The sequence below is a fragment of the Frankliniella occidentalis genome, unplaced genomic scaffold (assembly GCF_000697945.3).
Source record: "Frankliniella occidentalis isolate FOCC.00 unplaced genomic scaffold, Focc_3.1 Scaffold111, whole genome shotgun sequence".
Taxonomy (NCBI): Eukaryota; Metazoa; Arthropoda; class Insecta; order Thysanoptera; family Thripidae; genus Frankliniella; species Frankliniella occidentalis.
The window spans coordinates 11,196-31,741 of NW_026267239.1; the positions used below are offsets into that span (position 1 = coordinate 11,196).

The window sequence follows — 20,546 nt, forward strand, 5'->3', positions numbered from 1 at the left end:
TCAGTGTTTCTTTCAAACCGACCCAAATCTTTAAATAAAACATGGTCATATTATCATATCAAATACGGTGCCAAAGGCATCTGTTAAAATCTCAATGTAGTGGTTAAAATGTTAAGGCGTTTTTATTGTTGGTAAGGTCTTGAGAGGTAAGGTTTAGAACTTTAAGCGGTCGCGCCGCCCCACGCCACTTGACATCACGGGAGTACAAGAAATTCTGCAGTACGCAAACATGTCGGCTAAATTAATATTCTTATTTATTTTTCATTTACCTTTTTAAAAAGAGGGGTTTGATTCTATGCAGACTGAAGTTCTTTTCGATATGTAAAAATTCCTTTCAGTGAGAGCTGCTGACAACAGCTGTGCTGCTGCAAATTGTCAATATTTGCCCCACCAATGAACTTTTCTCATACTTCAATTCAATGTGGGCTACACTGCGTACACTTCTTCTGTGTGGGAGAGAGAGGAAGAGATAGAGAGAGAGGGGAAAAGAGATGGTTTTCAACATGGCGCTTCAGGATTTATGAAAATGTAGATTAAACTGCGAATTTCCAGTGAATTAATGTAAAAAATGGGGACTCAAAAGCCCCAAGAATGGGTTTCTGCTCTACTCATACGGTTTGAAGAGCAGGTGAGCTTCTAACCATGGCTGTAGTTGTTTGTGTCACCCGAAAATTCAAAGATTGCAGAGGAGACCTGTCATGAAAATCAATAACATTTCATTCAAGAAATGGGCTGGGCCAACTGGACGTGAAAATCACTACAAGGTTGTGCCCATTCATGCTTACTGATGAATGACAACTTCATTGAATCTTTTATGTCTGTTTAATGAATCACTGGCAACTGCTAGCTATATGCTTTGGTTCCCCTAACTATATTTTTTATACATGATACATCCTTATCCCAAAGTCTCAATATTAAAAGGTATTTGAAAAGTCAGTTATTCTCACTTCTTTGTAGAAATAGAAATGTTACATCTAAGAGACAAGCAGTTACTGCCAGAACTTGTAAATTTAGACAGATCACTTTCATTCTCTGTGTAATGTGATGCGTCCTGATGTTTCAGCAAAGGTTAAGGTTTTATTTTCTCTATTTACAGCTACCATGCCGAACAATGCCTCAAAATACTCATTCAAGAATAAATGAGGAACAGAATAAAAAATCCTTGATTGAAATAAGCAGGCATCGTTTTTTTCTTGTAATATCAGGCCTGACAAAGTGTCTTCAAAGAGTTAATGAAATGGTTGGTTTTGTATGGTTTCTTCTTATGTTTCTCCAAAGTTTTATGATGGAATGTCTAACTATTTTTGTATGCAATAGTGTCAAAATGTTACGCAAGGAACAAGGCCTCATGGCCCTGACATTGAACGTAATTGTTACGAAAGTTTGCTGATTGTTTTGGATACATTAGAGAGGTGTCTAAGTAACCAACCCAAAGACATTAAAGACAACACTCGTTTTGATGATAATATGAATGTCAAGCTATTGCTCCGTGAAATATGTCAGTTTATTGGTAAGTTGTCCTTTCATTCATAGCAATATTTTTAGTTACAAGTTTGTCCTTGAATTTAATTATTTTTCTATTGATGTCTGTCTTTGCTCTTTTTCAGTGATGGGTAAGAAATCAGTCTGAATGAAAATAACTAGGAACAATTATTTTTCAGTTAACTTTAATTTCTTAGAATATTAACTTTACACTTTTACTTGGGTACTCCAATAAATTGTTTTCTCTTTGTGCAGATCCATCAGATGGCCCGTATGTTATGCAACTCAGAAGTCTTGCTTCAAAGGTGCTGTTCGCACTTAGCCTGAATTTTTTTCAAGCAGTTTTTAATCGAATATCATCAAGGTAGTGTAGAACTTGTGTACACTTAAAACCACTTAAAATGCTCTTGTTGAGATTAGGTCTTTTTCTATATTTAATCAAAATTTATTCCTATGCAGGCTCCAGGAGTTAAGTGTCATCAGTGATGAAAATCCTGACTACAGTGATATAGAACTTATTCAGCATATCAATGTTGATGTCTTCAAGCTGACTAAGTTACTGCAAGGTAACACATCATTTTCATAAGTTTTCTATCTATTTTCAATCAATTTGTATTTCATTTTTATTTTCTGGGCAGAAACTATACAGAAGTTTCGCTTGTTGAAAAAGTCTGCTCAAGTTGTCCTGATGATATCACTTGAGAAAGCTATATGGAACTGGATGGATACGTATCCTCATGAGTTTGCTGAAATCCAGGTAAAGTTTTGAATTTGGTTGCATTTTTTAATTGATTTATTCTATTGATGAAAATAATCAGAAATGTTCGTAAAAGTTTAGTTGAAGAATACTTGGTTAGTTATTATCTTTTTACTTTGCAGAAAAAGCCAAATGATGATCTGTCTAAAGGCTGTGACAATTTATTTGATATTTTAGACACATCTACAGACAGCAGCAAGAAAGGTCGAGCAGCTGTATGGCCACTCCAGATGCTGCTTCTGATTTTGTCACCTGTATGTATTTTAATTAGTGTGGTGCATGGTTATCTGTTTATATGGCCTTGTACCCCTATCTAAATGAACACAGTCCATTAATTAATTTATTTTTTCTCCAGAAAGTTCTTGAGGAAATTGTCAATGCTGATTCTGGAGCTCCATGCTCACCTAGACACTCAAAGAAAAAAGCGTTTATTGACAATGTGAAACGAGCGCTTGGTCCTCATGGGAACAGTAAACAGTTAACTGAAGCCGCAGCTGTCACATGTGTGAAATTATGCAAAGCTTCCACTTACATCAATATTCTGGACTCAAATAATGTGGCATTCACCCTTGTTCAAAGTATTATAAATGACTTAAAAGTATGTACTATACATGTTACATGTTGATCAAAAGTAGTTTTCCACATGTATTAGGAATGGTCTCACATCAATGTCTTTCCCTTTCTTATTTTAGAACCTTCTCTTTAATCCTAACAAAGTGTTCACCAGAGGTGCCAGCTATATTGTGCAAGACATTGATCTCATGATAGACTGCTTTGTGTCTTGTTTCCGTATCAAGCCTCACAATAATGAAGCTCTTAAAGTGTGCATTAATCCCAATGTATCCCCTAACTATCACTTTGTTTTAATAAGCTCCCTTTACAGGTAAGTTTTTTTTTGTTTTTTTTAAATTTTATTTTCTTTCAGAAAACCTGCTTTTGTACTTATTTGCACTAACTTGTATCTTGCATCATGCCAGAATTATAACTCAGCCCAGGCTCCCTTGGTGGCCACAAATAGATTTGGTCTACAACAAATCATCTGAGCTAAGGTCAATGTTCACTGATACTTTGAATAAAGTCACTCAGGGTTATATAGCACACACACCACTTCGAATGATTCAGGTATGTAGTTGATATAATATGCGTACAAATAAGTAAATAATGAAAATAATAATAAAGGTGCTCTCACAATGCCCCAGCCCTTCACATCCTGTCATCCCCTTCACCCTTATTCCGTGCCATATTTAGCCTTTCTCTTTGTGAATATAGTTACCTAGACAAGATAAATTGTCATAGGTAATACAATCACAAAGCAAAAGGCGAACCTGACGCCCATCCCACCAGCTTGACTTAATATGTGGTTCTCTGTTATACTTCAGTCTCTGACCTTGAAGAGCAAAGATTCTGCAGGAAAATACAAGGAGCGTGGAGAGGACTTCAACCACCAAAAAAACCTTCTGCTTTGGATGGTTAGGCTTATTCATGCTGACCCAATGCTCATGTTAAATGTAAGGCTTATCTTTCTTTTAAAACATTATTATACTCTCACATTTGTTATTATTATACGTGTGGTTATATTTTTATGCTACCTAGAACCAAGGCAAGGCTGGGCATGAGATTCAGAGTTCTACTTTAGAGCTTATCAATGGACTTGTAAGTTTAGTTCATCAGCCCACAATGCCAGATGTTGCCCAAGAGGCAATGGAGGCTTTGCTGGTGCTTCATCATCCAGAAAAAATTGAAGTTTGGAATCCTGAAGCCCCCATCAATACGTTTTGGGATGTTAGGTTTGTGTCACAAAGTGCTTCTTATATTTAAAACAAATCAAGCTTTCTTGATTGATCGTCTTGAAACTTTTATTTCCATGTGTTTTTTTTTTTTTTTTTAGCTCTCAAGTCTTGTTTTCAATATCTCAAAAACTCATCCAACACCAGATAATGAACTATACTGACATTTTAAAATGGCTTAGAGAAATATTGGTTTGTCGAAATGCCTTTCTCACAAGACATAAAGATTATGCTAATGTTGGCAGTCAAATAGCTATCTGCAAACAAGCTCATATAAAATTAGAGGTAAAGTTGTATTGGTTTGGCTTTGAGAGATTTTTTATGCTTACTAAAATTATCTAAAACGGTTAAATTTTATCTAGGTGGTATTTTTTATGTATTTGTGGAGCATCGATATGGAAGCAGTTTTGGTAGCCATGTCCTGCTTCAGTTTGCTTTGTGAAGAAGCAGATATTCGTTGTGGTTCAGATGAAGTTACTGTAACATTTCTCCTTCCAAACTACCACATTTATCAAGAGCTTGCTCAAGCATCAACAGTGCTCACTACAGGTAAGAACCTGTTCGTAATGCTGTAAAAACTGCAAGTGTTCTAATCAATGCAGAATGTTATATCTTCTGGCCAACGAAATTCAAAGTTGCAACCAGTGGGATAATAGATAAACAAGTTATACATGAATGTCATCTGTCTCATCTTATTTCTTGCTGCTCTCTTTAAGTACTGTTTTCCTTCAATAAAGTTATGCGTTTTTATGAGCCGTAACCCTAATATACCCTATTATATTATGAATTAGGTATTTTTAACTTAACTTAATACTTTATACTGTAAATTTGAAATTTCGCACAAAGCTACCAGTGGGGACTCAAGAATTCATTTTCGTGAACAACACCATGGTAAGATGTTCACCTTGTGTACATTTTGCAATGCTCCTCTCTTTAAATATTAGCGTTTCTTAATTAGTCAACCTTTTCTGTGTTTTTGTCATTTTTTTATTGTTTTTTACTATCTTAGAAGAGGCTTACATTTTATGGCTGTGCCTTTTTCTTAGATGCTTCATATTTATAAGGTACCGTACACTATTATTTTATGATGGCCTATTATTTGTACCTCACTTTCACACATAATTAAAGGGTAAACTTAAAACAAATATAAAGGTACTGTTTCCTTTGAACCAGAATGTGGAATATTTTGTTTGTTTCACGTATCCATTTTATTGTATTTTAGATGTATGCCTTGCGTGTTTTGTATTTTTTTCTAGGAACTTTTTTGCTTTTGTCTACTTTTGCAATCTGTAGTTTGAGAGATGTTTGTGTGTCATTTATTGTTTTATTAGACACATTGGGCAATGCATGTAAAGTACTGTCAAGATTTTGTACACTTTTAATTTACTTTAGCAATTTATGTAAAATTGTAAATATAGTTTGTATCTATAGTGGTAATTTTCTTGGATTTAACATTATCTCAATGATAACCTAGTCAATCTTTTCAGGCCGAGCAGCTCTTCAAAAACGTATAATGGCTCTGCTGCGCAAGATAGATCACTGTATCAATGGAGTACAACCGGTAATTTGATTTTATATGAAATACCATAATTTTACATGAATATAAGACACCCACATTATCAATGCAAACTGTCCCTTTTTTGCCGTCGACGCTTCCTGTTTTGTTTGTTAGTGCAGAGAGGACTGCCCGGATATGTACGGAGGCTGACAGAAGTATAAAGCCAGTACAGCAAAAGAAGGGAAAGTTTGCGTAGAAATGTTGTGTTTGATATTTGTGTAAATACAGTAGTTGTATGTATAATTAGCATAACTTCTGTGGTTCACTAATGACATGTGATAAATAGAATTAACTACCATTTAACCATAAATCTTTATTTTTTATTCAGTGCGTGTTCTTCTTTGCAGGCTTGGGAAGAAACTTTTCGTAACTGGGAGGTATCCAAGAATGCTCTGTCCTTATATCCAAAGACAAAATTAGAAGATGGCCAGATGGAACCATTCCATCGTTCGGTTGGAAAAAGAAGAGCTTCACATCAAAATTCAGAACATGAATTAGAGGTAAAATTACTTAGGTCAGATAGGACACTCTCCCTGTATCATTCCTTTCTTCAGTCATATGATTTATGTTCATTTCCTTTTTCAGGATCAGATAAATGAATGGGCAAACATGACAGGATTTTTGGTATCATTAGGAGGTGTTTGCCTTCAGCGAAAGAGTCCTTCACGCAAATGCAACATCCTTCCGAATCAGACTAGCCAAGAGGTTCAATATTGCCCTGTTACCCAGTAAGTTAAAAAAAGAAAGGAAAAAACAAAATCTGGCAGTTATTTTAAACCAAACTTATCTTTGTCTTTTGTTTAATGTTTCACTCAATCTAATCAATTATTATCAATATTTCAACTACTATGTACTCTACTCTCAGATTTGTTGGAGAACTTTTAAAGCTGTTGGTATGCAAGAATGAAAAATTTGGGCCTCAGATCCAGAAAAATGTGAAAGAGTTGGTTGGGCACGAAATGTCTCCGGCACTTTATCCAATCCTCTTTGACCAAATTAAATTTTTTGTTGAGAAGTTTTTTGATACTCAAGGACAGGTTTGTTTTTTGTCAATTGCTTATTGTTTTTAATCTGTTTTTTTTTGGTTTTTTTGGTTTTAAATTTAAATAAAATCTTCACAGTTTTACTACTGTAACTCTTTTCCTTTTGCAGGTTGTAGTTGCAGATCACAATACACAATTTATTGAACATATAATTTTTGTCATGAAAAATGTGTTAGATAGTAAAACTGATCAGCCTTCTGAGCATTTGGGGGTTACTTCTATTGAGGGAATGATGCTTGCTATTGTGAGGTACATGAGAAACCTTTTTGAAGGGCTGTGCTACAGAAATTGTATGAAAATTCTCATATTTTTCCTTACTTTTAATTTTTGTACTATTTTTTTCCAATTAAGGTATGTACGGCACTTGGATATGACTGTCCATGCTATTCACATCAAAACGAAGCTTTGTCAGTTGGTGGAGGCGATGATGAAGCGGAGAGACGATCTTGCTTTCCGACAGGAAATGAAATTCCGCAACAAATTAGTGGAGTATCTTACTGATTGGGTCATGGGCACTGCTCATCAAATTGCACCCCCAGGACCCGGAGATGTTGCAACAATAACAAGGTAGAAAATAAAGCCCCAAACTGTCACTTGTCACTTGTTAATACATAAAGTGCCTAAATTCAGAACTGTCCTCTCTAAACCTTTGAAGCCGTGATCTGGACCAGGCCTGCATGGAAGCAGTTGCAGCACTTCTCAGGGGTCTTCCCCTTCAACCTGAAGAATCTGATCGAGGGGATCTTATGGAGGCTAAGAGTCAATTATTTTTGAAGTAGGTGTGATACTGCCAGTATAGTATTAGTGATAAAAATTATCCATAGTATCATAAATATCTATCTTGAAATTTTTAGGTATTTCACTCTTTTTATGAATTTACTAAATGACTCAACTGAAAACCAGGAGGAAGTACCTTTGCCTCGACAGAGAGTTCAATCTAATAAAAACAACACATTGCGTCAAGCTACAATTCAGGCAATGTCAAATTTGCTATCTGCAAACATTGATAGTGGACTGATGCATTCTATTGGTCAGTATTATTAAATGGTTGTCTAAAAGCTCTGTTTAATTAGAAACCTACGTTAAATTTTGTTTCACAGAAAGTGTTAGTCTTTTATTCAAAAATTTCAAGAAAATATTTGCATGTTCTGATTGTTTTATTTCAGATTTGGGATACAACCGGGATTTACAAACAAGAGCAGCTTTTATGGAGGTTTTAACAAAGATTCTTCAGCAAGGGACAGAATTTAACACTCTAGCAGAAACTGTTCTTGCCGATAGATTTGAACAACTTGTTCAACTTGTCACAATGATAAGTGACAAAGGGGAATTACCAATTGCTATGGCACTTGCAAGTGTTGTAACAACTTCACAAATGGTTTGAAATTTATTGTTGACTAATGATTTCTAAATTTGTTGTATCTTGGTAGGTAAGAAGTTTTCTTTTCTTATTGATTGCAGGATGAACTTGCTAGAGTATTTGTTACACTCTTTGATGCTAAACATCTTCTTTCACCTCTACTTTGGAACATGTTTTACCGCGAAGTTGAAGTATCTGACAGCATGCAGACATTATTCAGAGGAAATTCTTTAGGTAGTAAAATAATGGCATTTTGTTTCAAAATTTACGGAGCGGACTACTTGCAGTCTCTCCTGGAACCACTCATACGACCTCTTCTTGACGACCCCACTCAAAGTTTTGAAATTGACCCTGCAAGGTAAAAACTGTTATTTTGTTGTTTTTCAAAAATGCTGTTTTAAGTTTTCTAAATTTTAATCTTTTGATGACCAGGCTGGATCCATCAGAAAGCATTGAACAAAATCGTCAGAATCTTATTAATCTTACTGAAAAGGTCTTCAATGCTATAGTATCCTCAGCAGAGAAGTTAGTAAATGTTGCTTTATTGTTAGCACAGCTGCACTGCCTATTGTTGTCTATAGATGTGTCAACAAATTTGGTCTACCCTCTTTTAGGTTTCCTCCTCAGTTACGCAGTATGTGCCATTGCTTGTACCAAGTTCTGAGCAAACGTTTTCCTCAATTTCCTCAAAATAATATTGGTGCTGTTGGCACTGTCATATTTCTTCGTTTCATCAATCCTGCTATAGGTATACTGGTTATTATTTAAATCTAATCCATACTTTGAGAATTGCAAGAAATGTGTGTTCCAACAGGGTGTATATTTCCATACTCGAATAACTAATCAAAGTTTCTACCTATTCTTTTATTTTACAGTATCTCCTCAGGAAATGGGTATTGTCAACCGCCAAGTTCATCCTGGGGTCAAGAGAGGACTGATGCTCATGTCCAAAATATTGCAAAACATTGCTAACCATGTAGAATTCAGTAAAGAACAGCATATGCTTCCATTCAATGATATGCTTCATGACCATTTTGAAATTGGTAGACGATTCTTCATTCAAATTGCCTCTGATTGTGAAACTATGGACCAGACATCACATAATATGTCTTTCATAAGTGATGCCAATGTTCTTGCTCTTCATCGCCTTTTATGGAATCACCAAGAGAGGATAGGAGACTACTTGTCAAGCAGCAGAGACCACAAGGCTGTCGGGAGACGACCATTTGACAAAATGGCCACTCTTTTGGCTTACTTAGGCCCTCCTGAGCATAAGCCTGTTGATTCTCACTTATTGTTCTCAACATATGCTCGGTGGAGTTCAATTGACATGTCTAGCAACAAGTTTGAAGAAATCATGGTCAAACACAAAATTCATGAAAAAGAAGAATTTAAGAGTCTTAAAGCTCTAAATATATTTTACCAATCTGGCTACAGTAAGGCAGGATATCCTGTTTTTTATTATATAGCTAGGAGGTACAAAATTGGCGAGACTAATGGAGACTTACTTATCTACAATGTCATCCTTACCTTAAAGCCCTTCTGCCATTCTTCTTTTGAGCTTGTTATCGATTTTACGCATACAAATACGGACAACCGATTTCGTACAGAATTCCTTCAGAAGTGGTTTCATGTCTTGCCTGCCATTATAAATGAAAATATTAACATGGTATACATTTACAACTGCAACACATGGGTCCGCGAATACACCAAGTATCATGATCGAATTTTGCAGCCCATCAAAGGAAATAGGAAGTTAGTATTTATTGAGTCGCAGGCAAAGCTGATTGAATATATTGATCCTGACCAGCAGAAGCTTCCTGGAGCTACACTTGCTCTTGATGAAGATTTGAAAGTGTTCAATAATGCCTTAAAACTATCTCATAAAGATACAAAGGTTGCTATGAAAGTTGGACCAACAGCAATTCAGATAACATCTGCAGAGAAGACTAAAGTGCTGTCTCACTCAGTGCTCCTCAATGATGTATATTATGCTTCAGAAATAGAAGAAGTGTGTCTTGTTGATGACAATCAATTTACTCTTACCATAGCAAATGAGTCAGGTCCTTTGAGCTTCATTCATAATGACTGTGATAGTATTGTGCAAGCTATTATTCATATCCGCAATCGATGGGAGTTATCACAGCCTGTAAGTTCTGCTTTGTTCTAATTTTTCAGTTCCATTTTATTCCATCCAACAATCAATTTTATTAATCTTTTTCTGGTTGCAGGCTCAGGATTCTGTAACAGTCCATCAAAAAATTCGCCCAAAAGATGTGCCTGGGACTCTACTTAATATGGCATTGTTAAACCTTGGATCTTCAGATCCTAATCTCCGTACTGCAGCTTACAACCAACTCTGTGCCCTTACTGCAACATTTGACTTGAAAATAGAAGGCCAGCTATTAGAGACATCAGGTTTGTAAAATATCTTACAGTTGACAATTCATGAAACATTATGTAAACACACTTGTACATGAAAGAAATTAACACACTTGTTTGGTTCTGCTCTAGGACTCTGCATACCATCAAATAATACCATCTTCATTAAATCTGTTAGTGAAAAGCTTGCTACAAATGAACCACATTTAACTTTAGAATTTCTTGAGGAGTGTGTGCAGGGATTCAGAGTGTCTACTATTGAGCTAAAACATTTGTGTCTTGAGTATATGACACCATGGTTGCCAAATTTGGTCAAGTTTTGCAAGCAAGATGAGAGCAAAAGACAGGATGAAAGCAAACGTCAACAGAAGGTCAATTCTATTTTAGAGAAGCTCATTCAGTTGACTGTCCAAGAAGTGGAAATGTATCCCTCCATTCAAGCAAAAATATGGGGTTCGATCGGGCAGGTTCCTGAACTCATTGACATGGTGTTGGATAGCTTTATAAAAAGGTCTGGAGAACATGGGGTAGGGTCTCCTGTTGTGGAAATTCTTGCTGACACTGCTGTTGCCCTAGCTTCAGCAAATGTGTCTTTGGTATCAAGAAAAATCATTAATAGACTTTGTCGGGTAAGACTTTGACATTGGTAGAATGATTTAATCTGGTATCTTATTTCAGTTTATGATTGCCCTATTTTCTGGTTAAAATTTTTCATAAATTGTCCTTTCTTGTGTTACAGGTTTTAGACAAGACCTGCACATCTCCAACACAACTACTAGAAGCTCATGTTTTATGGGATGATATTGCCATTCTGGCTCGATATCTTTTAATGTTGTCTTTCAATAACTGTCTTGATGTTGCGGTTCATCTTCCACATCTCTTTCACACAATAACTATGCTTGTGTGTTCTGGATCTCTCAGTATGAGGGCTTCCACTCATGGTTTAGTGATAAATACTATACATTCCCTCTGTACTTGCACTAAGCCAACCTTTGATGAAGATGCTCAGCGAGTTCTACGGTTAAGTTTAGATGAGTTTTCTCTTCCCAAATTTTATCTTTTGTTTGGCATTAGCAAGGTGAAATCTGCTGCTGTGACAGCATTCAGATCAAGTTACCGTCATCCAAGTGACAGACTATTAGGAAATGAAAGGGTATTCTCTGGGTTGTCTTCGGATAGAGAACGTCTCTCACTGACTTCTTTGGAAGTTGTCACAGATGCTTTACTTGAGATAATGGAAGCTTGTATGCGGGACATACCCACCTGTGACTGGCTTAGAACTTGGACAACACTTGCAAAGAAATTTGCATTCTGTTTCAATCCAGCATTGCAGCCCCGGGCACTTATTGTTTTGGGTTGCATTAGTAAAAGCATTACTGATCAAGACATTAAACAATTACTTCGCATCCTCGTGAAAGCTCTGGAGAGTTTCAATGACATGACTCTGCTTGAGGCTCTTGTCATGTGCCTGACTCGCCTTCAGCCACTTCTTAGACCTGAGTCACCTATTCACCGAGCCCTCTTCTGGGTTGCTCTTTCAGTATTGCAACTGGATGAAGTGTCTTTGTATGCTTCTGGACTGGCTCTCCTTGAACAGAACTTGCACACACTTGATTCACAACGATCATTTGAGGAAAGGGTATGTGGCAAGCTCTATATGTTTAGTAGAACTATCTATCTATGTCTAAGTATTAGATATTGTGTTGATGCTTAAATATCCTATGAACATATTTTCAGTCTCTGGAGCAAGTCATGATGGCAACACGTGAACCGTTAGAATGGCATTTTAAGCAGCTAGATCATGCTGTTGGCCTAAGTTTTAAAGGTATTCCTTCATTCCAGACTAGACACTTAGCCATAGCAGTTTTACTGAACTATAGATTCATGTAATACTTTTGTTAAAACAGTGAACTTCCACTTTGCACTGGTTGGGCATCTACTTAAAGGATTCAGACATCCCACTCCTACAACAGTTACTAGGACAACAAGAGTGTTGTCAATGCTTCTGGGGATAGTTGCAAAACCTCACAAACGAGATAAATTTGAAGTAACACCAGAGAGTGTTGCATACTTAGCAGGTATGAGTGGCATTTAAATTTACTGTTTTGTGTTTTGATAGTAATTTTTTCTCCCCATTTTCAGCACTTGTTTCTGTATCTGAGGAAGTTCGAAGCCGATGCCATGTCAAGCATTCATTAGCTCGAATGATGCCAGATTCAAGCTCTGCTGAAAGTTTTGCTGTTGATGTAAGGCATGGAAATGCTTCAGTCACGCCTCAAGTAGGAATTCTTCTAGGGAATTATGGGTTTTTCAAGGGTTCTTTACTGTACTTACAACTATAAAATTTATTTTAATTAGCTGACAGGCATGTGTAGCTCAGGCATCGGGAGTCAAGGCAGTACCACATCCAGTGCTACATCTACTCCCAGCACTGACAGGATTGCTTTGAGTGCTGTTCCCTGTTCTGGTTTTGTTGGAACTGTTAGTATGACGGCGCCAGCTAACAGACGTCAAAAATCATGGGATATGTTAGATCAAAATGCCCTTTCCCAGGCTAGACAACAGAAGTCTCAGCAGCAGGTATGTACCTTTTTTTGTTATCTAATTTTTATCTCAATACAGTGTGATGTATTTATTTAGGAACATTTCTGGGTACACAGTTCTTTGACCACATAAACAGTTATTTCCTTTGTGTTTGTTGTGATTTTTAAGGGGTGGGGTTGGGAGATATATTTGTTGAACCTGCTTGGATTGGTTTTAAGTATTTAAATGAAGGGAGAAAGTAAATATGTATATTTTTTAAGACTATTTTTTCTGTAAAGGTATCAGTTATGTGTTGTTTTACTGACTAAAATAGTTTTCTAATTTTGAGTAAAAAGTGAATTATCCAAATATTTTTTTTGCTTTTTTGAGATGACTGCTAATGTTTTTATATAGGTGAGCCCATGCTCTGGTGCAGCCCCACCCCCTTCTAAGGTTTGGCATAGTCTAGACCTTGGGTCAAACACCCAACCCAACCCCCTTCCTCCTAGGTGGCTGTTTCGAAATCAGCGTTCCTCATCTGTTCCGGCTTCCAAATCCAGTATCGAGTCAAATGCTGCAGGCGTGGATGGGAAAGTAAGATGTGCCTTTAAGCATCACCTCCCTATCATTCTTGCTCTATCTTCTTGCTATCTATGGGGCACACATCTGTTACCATTACTCCTCACAGCTCACTTCATCTCTCTTTCTTCATCTCAGTTCTTTATGTGCTGGTGCTGTGCAGTGTTCTCTCAGCAATTAACAAATGTGACTCATGTATTTTGTTTGACCCTTGTTTTTAACTTTCCTTTGCTTTCCTCTCCTTGCATGCAGTTTGGTCAGGGTTCAGTGCGTTTTTGCATGTGAGAGAAGTGGACTGTCCATAATTAACCCAACTAGGAATTTTACTATTTTACTTTTTGAATAATGGAACTTGTGTCTCTCTTTTCATACAAATTCATACTATTTCTTTAAGTTGCTAAACTTTATGGACATTATCATCAGTCAATCAGTCAACAGTGCATTTGTAGCTCAGTCTCATTACTAGTTTATAATAAAACAGCCTGCTGCCTTCTTAGGTGCCGGAATTTTCAAATTTTTGGTGCCCAGTGGCTTGTTTTTAAATTCATATTGATAGAAAGAGTGACCTAAATTATGTTGGGTTCAGAATGCTCGCGTCCTGTTCAAAACGCAACGTTCATTCTCCGTGCCAACTTCTAAAGAGCGGAAGTCAATGGAGGAAGCTGAATCCAAGGTAGTGTGCACTTCTATCTTAGAATTTCCTTTCACACACCACTATTGGCTTCCATGTGCAGAATTTTTTTAAGAGAAAGTACACCTTTACTGAGATATGGTCCATATCATCATACTAAGTAAGGTATGATTGTTTTCTGACATCTAACACCACTTTATTCCAACAGTTTTTCAAAACAATGTTTAACAAGAAAAAAAAAATTAAAAGCAATTGTACTTATTGTGTGGTGTGTGATGAACTACAGCATGCTTTTGTCAGTCAGCATGTTTGTCTGTCTGTCTAAATAGATAGAAGGTCTCTGGTTGCATGCTCACAAATGATTCAGTGTCTACTGTTTGTCTTAAATTTAAGCTCTTGTGTGCAATGTGCTCTAAAGCACTCAACACAATACTCTTTTTCTTCTTCTTCATCTGTTCAGTGTGTGTGTGTGTGTGGGGGGGGGGGGGCATAAATCGTAAAGAACTAAATGTGTCATACACACACAATTTAAAGTATAGGTCACTCTAAGATATTCTAGTTCCAGCTTAATTGTTTCATTCTCACCAGTACCTGTTCAGTAACACCATAATTTTTCAAACTTGTAAATGGCCTTTTCTTTGTAAAATAACATATTAGAAATCACAGTATGTTGCTAAATTATCCAAAACAAACACTTTTCTAGTATTCATTTGAACTCTTTTTTATGTAGGTAGATTCAATAGATGCCGTTCACTTTTCTGAAGCGCTACTATGCAAGGTTTATGAATGTATTATTAGCACAGCATTTAAAATGTGTTTGGCACAACTAGTGGTGTCTGTCCAGTGTCCTAATAAACCAGTGTAGTTACATAATAAACTCTAACTTCATATTCCAGGGATTCCAAAGTACATGACTTCAGATCTTTTGCATGATACTCATTTGAGAAGGACAGAAAGTCTGATGTGATCTAATCATATATTTTTCTATCAAAAAAATTACTATATGTTACAAATAGTTTTAGTGTTATGAGAATGTACTTCTAATCAAATAACTGTTTTTTTGTGTTTTGTTTTTTTTAACTTGTTTGAGGTCAATGGACTTTAAAAAATTGATAGAGAACTAAAAACTAGTGTTGTGGATATATATGCTGTATATAATTCATGCTTTAAAAAAACATTTAAAATTAAATCTGTAACTTTTAAAGAAAACGCAACAAATTGCTTTCTAATTTCTCTTGTAATGATTGATTGTTGGCAGAATCGTAGTCCACGTGTGTCTGTCTCCAATGAAAATAACATTCTACTTGATCCAGAAGTTCTGACGGACTTTTCAACTCAGGCATTGGTACTAACAGTGCTAGCAACACTAGTCAAGTATGCAACTGATGAAGGGGAGACAAGAATATTGTACCAATACCTAGCTGAGGCCTCAATCGTATTTCCAAGAGTTTTTCCTGTGATGTTAGTATGCAATGTTGTAGTGTAAAATCTGTTTAGTTGCTTGAAATTTTCATATGGTTTTCATTTTTACTGCTTACTTGCCCACAGACACAGTCTTCTTGATGCGAAACTAACAAGTGTGGTCTCTAACTGCCATGATCCTGTGATATTGAGTGCGGTTCAGAGTATTGTACAAAATATGGTGGCATGTGAGGACACAACTCAACAACAGCCTCATTATATGCAAACATGTGGTTTTGGGGGCTTGTGGAGATTTGCAGGGCCATTTACCAAGGTATTATTTTTTTTTTCTTTAATTTTGAACTGTCAGCAGATAGTTGCAGAGTTCACAAGTGTATCAAAAATGTCTCTTTCTCCTTAGTGTCAATGTACAGCTGAAAGTGCTGAACTTTTCGTCAACTGTCTGGAGGCTATGGTTGAGACATGTTTACCTTTAGAGGATGGAGAACTGGAACTAGCTCCTTTCCCATCAATGCTGAGTGTTTCAAGTAATGTGAACCTGTCTTCTAGCCTGTCATCTTTGAATATGGGGTCTCCAACAGACAAAGGTGAGTATAATGTGTTAAAATATGACAGTAACTGAAATTAAAATTTTGATTCACACCAAGCTTTTTTTTTCATGTCAGATATGGGAATTGAACTGGGGTCTGATAATACCTCATGCTGCTCAACTTCCCTAGGCCGAAACTCATATGGAAAACAGAGGTCATCATCAAATGCCTCCAAAATTGCAAGCGATTCAAAATGAAGATGGGACAGAACATTGTTAACTTAACGGAATTCTAAATTTTATGTTGTTGTTATTATTACAGTACTAAACTACCTCTAGGAATTCTGCAAGTAGGGTAGATGGATCCATTCTATCTTTTATTATTTCAAGAATTTGTTGTAGCTAGAATCTAATATACCTCATTTTTATTCAGGGTTTTTTAAAATGAAGATTTACATATTTAATCAGTTTAAATCTTATGCTATGTTTCTTGATAAGCAGCACAGTTTTGAAACATTCCTGCCTTTTTTTTAGCAGTGACTTTTCTTGTTGGGCGATACTGTATTTATTGTTGTTTTTGCTTCATTAGACAATGTGATATTGTGATAATCAGAATGTATAATGACTAATTATTTTAATCAAAAGGTAGATATTGGAGACTGATTGATCACACTTAAGACAAGGGACCAATGAGCATGGAGTTAAATGTGCCCCTTTTTCTCTAATTGTAGTTGTTGTGTGTTCATCGTCTTAGTATAAAATTAATGTACGATTATTACTATTATTCTCTTTCCCTTTGTTTCTCTCTCCCTATCTATTTATCTTTTCCTTCATTTCCTTTAATTATTTTTCTGACTGAAGCGTTGTTGCCTAAACTTTTATGCTCTGTACAGGTACAAATCCAGTTTTAATGTAACATATCAGTAATCATGTGAAGTACTGGTAATGGACCAATTTGTGTACAGAATACCCCATACATGGTACTATTAATTTTGAAGTTCATCCTTTTAATGTATATCATTCTCAAAGAATGGAGGTATTCTGTGGTATTCTTATCTCAGGGACGGATTCTAAATTCAGTTTTAGGAGAAAATAAGGGTACATGGAAATTTTAGTAAAGTTTGAAAAGTACAAATTTGTGAACACCAATAAATACTTTTGTGCCGCCTTCTAAATCATAAGTGGCATTCACACAAGGGGGCTTTCAGAACTCTTGTTAAATTTTATTCGTATGGATAATTTTCAAAGCAATAGACACAAGTTCTTATATACCTAATTATTTAGTGCACAGAATATGATCTGTTCTCCCTTTCCCATAGAACTCTCTGAGTATTACTCTTGAGATGTCATTGACCATGAACATTGAGTTCTAGGACTTTACATGAACCTATTTACATCACTTTCATGAAAATGTCTTGTAGGACAACTATTTTGTTATACTTAATTTTTTAAACCTCCTACCTGTATGCCGGAAATTAGTAATTAGTTTTGTTGGGAAGGATTACTTTTGTTTGAACAGTTCAGATAGCAGAGATCCAAGCCCATCATAGATATTGTAGAACTTGTTTTCAAATTTTATCGTTTGTGTCTGTTTTTGCACTTAAAATGTTACAAGCTGCGTTAAAAAAAAAAAAAACTAAAAAAAACTGTATTGTGGATGTGCCAACTATTGCCAACTTTTGTTTTAGAAATTTGCGCGTCTCAAAACTTGATCATTGATATTTATCAAGTACAACACCTTGTGCACAATTTTATAGTGTTGTCAGCTATGCTGGTAGTTTTAAAATAAAAAGTTTGTTGACAGGCTATGTCATATAGTAGAGTACAATTTTGTGTTATGTGGTTTTGATGAAGTTCTAAGAATAAAGGGATTATTTTTAGGAACATCAGTAACATGCTTTTACATTACAATGTTACTAAAAAAAAATAATTAGCAAATGAACATTTTAACTCTTATCTTGTAAACTAACGTCTAAAATTGTAGATATAGGCTTAATGGATTTTCCTCTTGGGGAAACTATTCCAGTTGAGCCGGTATGTTATTAACAAAATATTTTGTAACCTAATGTTTGTCCTCTTCAGATTTTGTCTTTTAAAATCTTCAAATTTTATTCCTGTTATCGTGTGAAATTGTACAAAGGATGGGGCAGAGCACAAGGACACTCAACTGTATTTTAGTAGAGATAACTAAATGAAATATGACCTTGTAATTTTTCTTAATGTTTGTGGATCTTTTATTATGATTGTTGCTTTATTCCATCTACCAGAATTTTCCTGTGGATTTTGAAGCTTGTGTAGGGCGAGATATTTAAATTGATGTACTTTAACATAAGTAGTGCTGGCCTCTCTTCTAAGTTTGAGATGTACATTGATTCCAATTATTTTAACGATAAAATGTTCATAAAGGGAAAAGATTTTTGTAAAAAATAAAGAGAAGAAAGAAAAGAATAAGTTCCTTAAATAAATTTTTAGTCTTAGAGTGAGATCTTGGATTACTTTGTCTGTGATGTGATGAAACTTATTGATACTTATTGATTTACAAGTGAATTAAATGTTGAATGCTGTACACAAGAGTTTTATTACATTTAGTCAATTAGGTTTAATTAAAATACTTAGAGAACATTCTGAACACGGACAGTAAAGATCAATATTGCCATTGGTTTGATCATCCTTTAAAATGCTGTATACACTGCCACAACGACATGGGTAGCGATAACTACCTTCCTCAAAATCCATTTCATTCCACCTTAAAGTAGCATACAGAACATGTTCACTCTCACATTGCTCTGCTAGCAGCTGAGCATCATACGCTTTTCTTTTAACTGGGTCCCTCAATGTCTGCCAGGCTTCATTAATTTTAATAAATAATTCATTAGGAGAATGATGATTTGCTGGAGCCTTGTCAGGGTGTGACTTCAGGATAAGTTCTTGGTAGTGTCTCTTGATTTCTTCAAAGGTAGCATTCTCTTCACACCCTAATAATGTATAGTGATTTGCCATTTCTGATGTACAAAGACCTGAAGAAACTAATTCTCCTTATAAAAATTGGATTGTTCGATTTCTTAGCATGAAATAACTTTATACGAACTCACCAATTATGCGGTGATTTCTACAGATAGTTTAGTAACTAGTCTAAAGAGCAAAAGATGCCCATATTAAATAGTGCTAAACCAATGAAATTGCTTTCTACTTGTTTGTTTGTTTATGAATCCAGCACTTCTTAACCTCAATAAAGGCATAAAAGCAAGTACCATTTATTTGCCATACCACTCACACTACCACCACAACAGCACCGCGGTTTTGGCATTCAGCAGTTGGTAGTGGGCAGGCCGTGTAGGATGAGGACGAAAATGGCAGAAGCACTGTTGTCGAGTCAAGACTGGGGAAGATTTTCAATGTTTTTACCTACTTTATTTACACTTTTAGTCTCTTTGAATCACGGTGAGTACTCATGAACTCTGCAGTTAACCGTGGAACATGTCGTGACTTGGCCAAAGTTTCCCGTTTGGCATACACTCACCTGTCCATAATGTTGTTGTCGTCTAGGCTTTCATTCTTATGTCGTTGTTAAGAGAGCACCCTGTAATAGGTTTTCACGTTTTCCTTGAGTTAGTTAAATAAATCTTGATTAAAGATAAATCTTATATTATCTCTATCCAGAATATTTATTTAAACCATGTACTTTAATGACTTTTATCTTTCGGAAATCTTCATTATCTATTGTTGCACTAGAACTACTGCATTTGGTTGTTTTTTTTTCCCCCCACTGATATAAAGTTAACTTATCTTTCATTAAATGATACATATCCACCAACCAGTTTAATGCTATATTATTAAAAATTCGTAATGTTCTTACGTTGTGTAAATATTTGTCTCTGAAAAACAACGAGTGGCGTTTGCAAAATTTAGTTAACTGTCTTCAACATGTATGGAAGATAGACTTTAGTTCCTAATCCTTATCTCTTTAGCTTTTCCTACATTGTGAGAAAAGACCAAGACTCATTACTGGTTCTATTTTCGACTGCACTTTGTTTCTTTTTGTTTGCAAGGCTTGCTTTTTTACCTGTGCACATGCATATTCAGCACAAAAATACAATCAGCTAGTGTTGGACTGGGCTCAAGATTTGTTCCAGCACTGAAGCTGTCAAATTTCATCCCCTTTCTTGGGTATTAATTGTAGAAATAAGCTTTAGCTCTGCTTTAAATCATCCATTTAAACCATATGTAGCGTGTATGGTTTCTTACAATATACGAAATATGTTGGACGAGGAACACATATTAGTGCGCCTCATTTCATTGGCTTTCATATTGCCCATGCTCTATCTAAACAGCACTTATTTCTTTTGTTTTGGATTAAAAGGAATAGTATTTGAAATTTGTTGTAGCATTGTCTAGAACCATTTAAAATAAACTAGGTGTCTACCAATGAATGCAGTCTCAACCCCGGAGGCTGACAGGAGTGGGAGTGAGGGTGAGAGCCTCCAGGGGCAGGT

General features: G+C 35.8%; 3 protein-coding genes across 9 annotated transcripts in view; 2 read left to right on the forward strand and 1 right to left on the reverse strand.

Annotated features, from left to right (window-relative positions):
- The first annotated feature begins 456 nt into the window (after window positions 1-456).
- LOC113203099 (neurofibromin) lies at window positions 457-18,624 on the forward strand. 6 transcript variants are annotated; one of them, XM_052270138.1, is made up of 41 exons: window positions 457-628; window positions 1,097-1,240; window positions 1,318-1,510; window positions 1,738-1,846; window positions 1,942-2,048; window positions 2,121-2,239; window positions 2,362-2,493; window positions 2,595-2,837; window positions 2,932-3,122; window positions 3,217-3,361; window positions 3,619-3,747; window positions 3,833-4,026; window positions 4,128-4,311; window positions 4,389-4,575; window positions 4,873-4,917; window positions 5,514-5,587; window positions 5,932-6,084; window positions 6,170-6,312; window positions 6,450-6,621; window positions 6,737-6,876; window positions 6,979-7,194; window positions 7,283-7,402; window positions 7,482-7,657; window positions 7,794-8,005; window positions 8,089-8,345; window positions 8,420-8,512; window positions 8,602-8,735; window positions 8,863-10,136; window positions 10,219-10,405; window positions 10,502-10,998; window positions 11,109-12,008; window positions 12,107-12,194; window positions 12,277-12,447; window positions 12,512-12,648; window positions 12,728-12,949; window positions 13,307-13,486; window positions 14,058-14,144; window positions 15,361-15,563; window positions 15,651-15,837; window positions 15,925-16,111; window positions 16,190-18,624. In XM_052270138.1, the coding sequence occupies exons 1-41, from the start codon at window positions 569-571 to the stop codon at window positions 16,309-16,311; spliced, it is 8,514 nt and encodes a 2,837-aa protein (XP_052126098.1). In that variant the 5' UTR covers window positions 457-568; the 3' UTR covers window positions 16,312-18,624. The 6 variants fall into 6 exon arrangements, with proteins under 6 accessions (XP_052126098.1, XP_026273383.2, XP_026273379.2 ...); XM_026417594.2 differs by lacking the exons at window positions 457-628; window positions 1,097-1,240; window positions 1,318-1,510; window positions 14,058-14,144 and having other exon boundaries at window positions 1,720-1,846; XM_026417596.2 differs by lacking the exons at window positions 457-628; window positions 1,097-1,240; window positions 1,318-1,510; window positions 13,307-13,486 and having other exon boundaries at window positions 1,720-1,846.
- On the reverse strand, window positions 18,613-19,289 carry LOC113203104 (DPH4 homolog). 2 transcript variants are annotated; one of them, XM_026417603.2, is made up of 2 exons: window positions 19,146-19,289; window positions 18,613-19,070 (listed from the first exon to the last, which is right to left on the reverse strand). In XM_026417603.2, the coding sequence occupies exon 2, from the start codon at window positions 19,051-19,053 to the stop codon at window positions 18,643-18,645; it is 411 nt and encodes a 136-aa protein (XP_026273388.1). In that variant the 5' UTR covers window positions 19,054-19,070; window positions 19,146-19,289; the 3' UTR covers window positions 18,613-18,642. The 2 variants fall into 2 exon arrangements, with proteins under 2 accessions (XP_026273388.1, XP_026273389.1); XM_026417604.2 differs by having other exon boundaries at window positions 18,613-19,079; window positions 19,146-19,288.
- An 80-nt stretch (window positions 19,290-19,369) lies between these two features.
- The window catches only part of LOC113203102 (bone morphogenetic protein receptor type-1B), an 8,579-nt gene continuing 7,402 nt past the window's right edge, over window positions 19,370-20,546 (forward strand). The window contains exon 1 of the mRNA XM_026417601.2: window positions 19,370-19,494. Coding sequence (XP_026273386.1) covers window positions 19,392-19,494 — 103 coding nt within the window. The 5' untranslated portion in view covers window positions 19,370-19,391. The remainder of the gene's footprint in view (window positions 19,495-20,546) is intronic.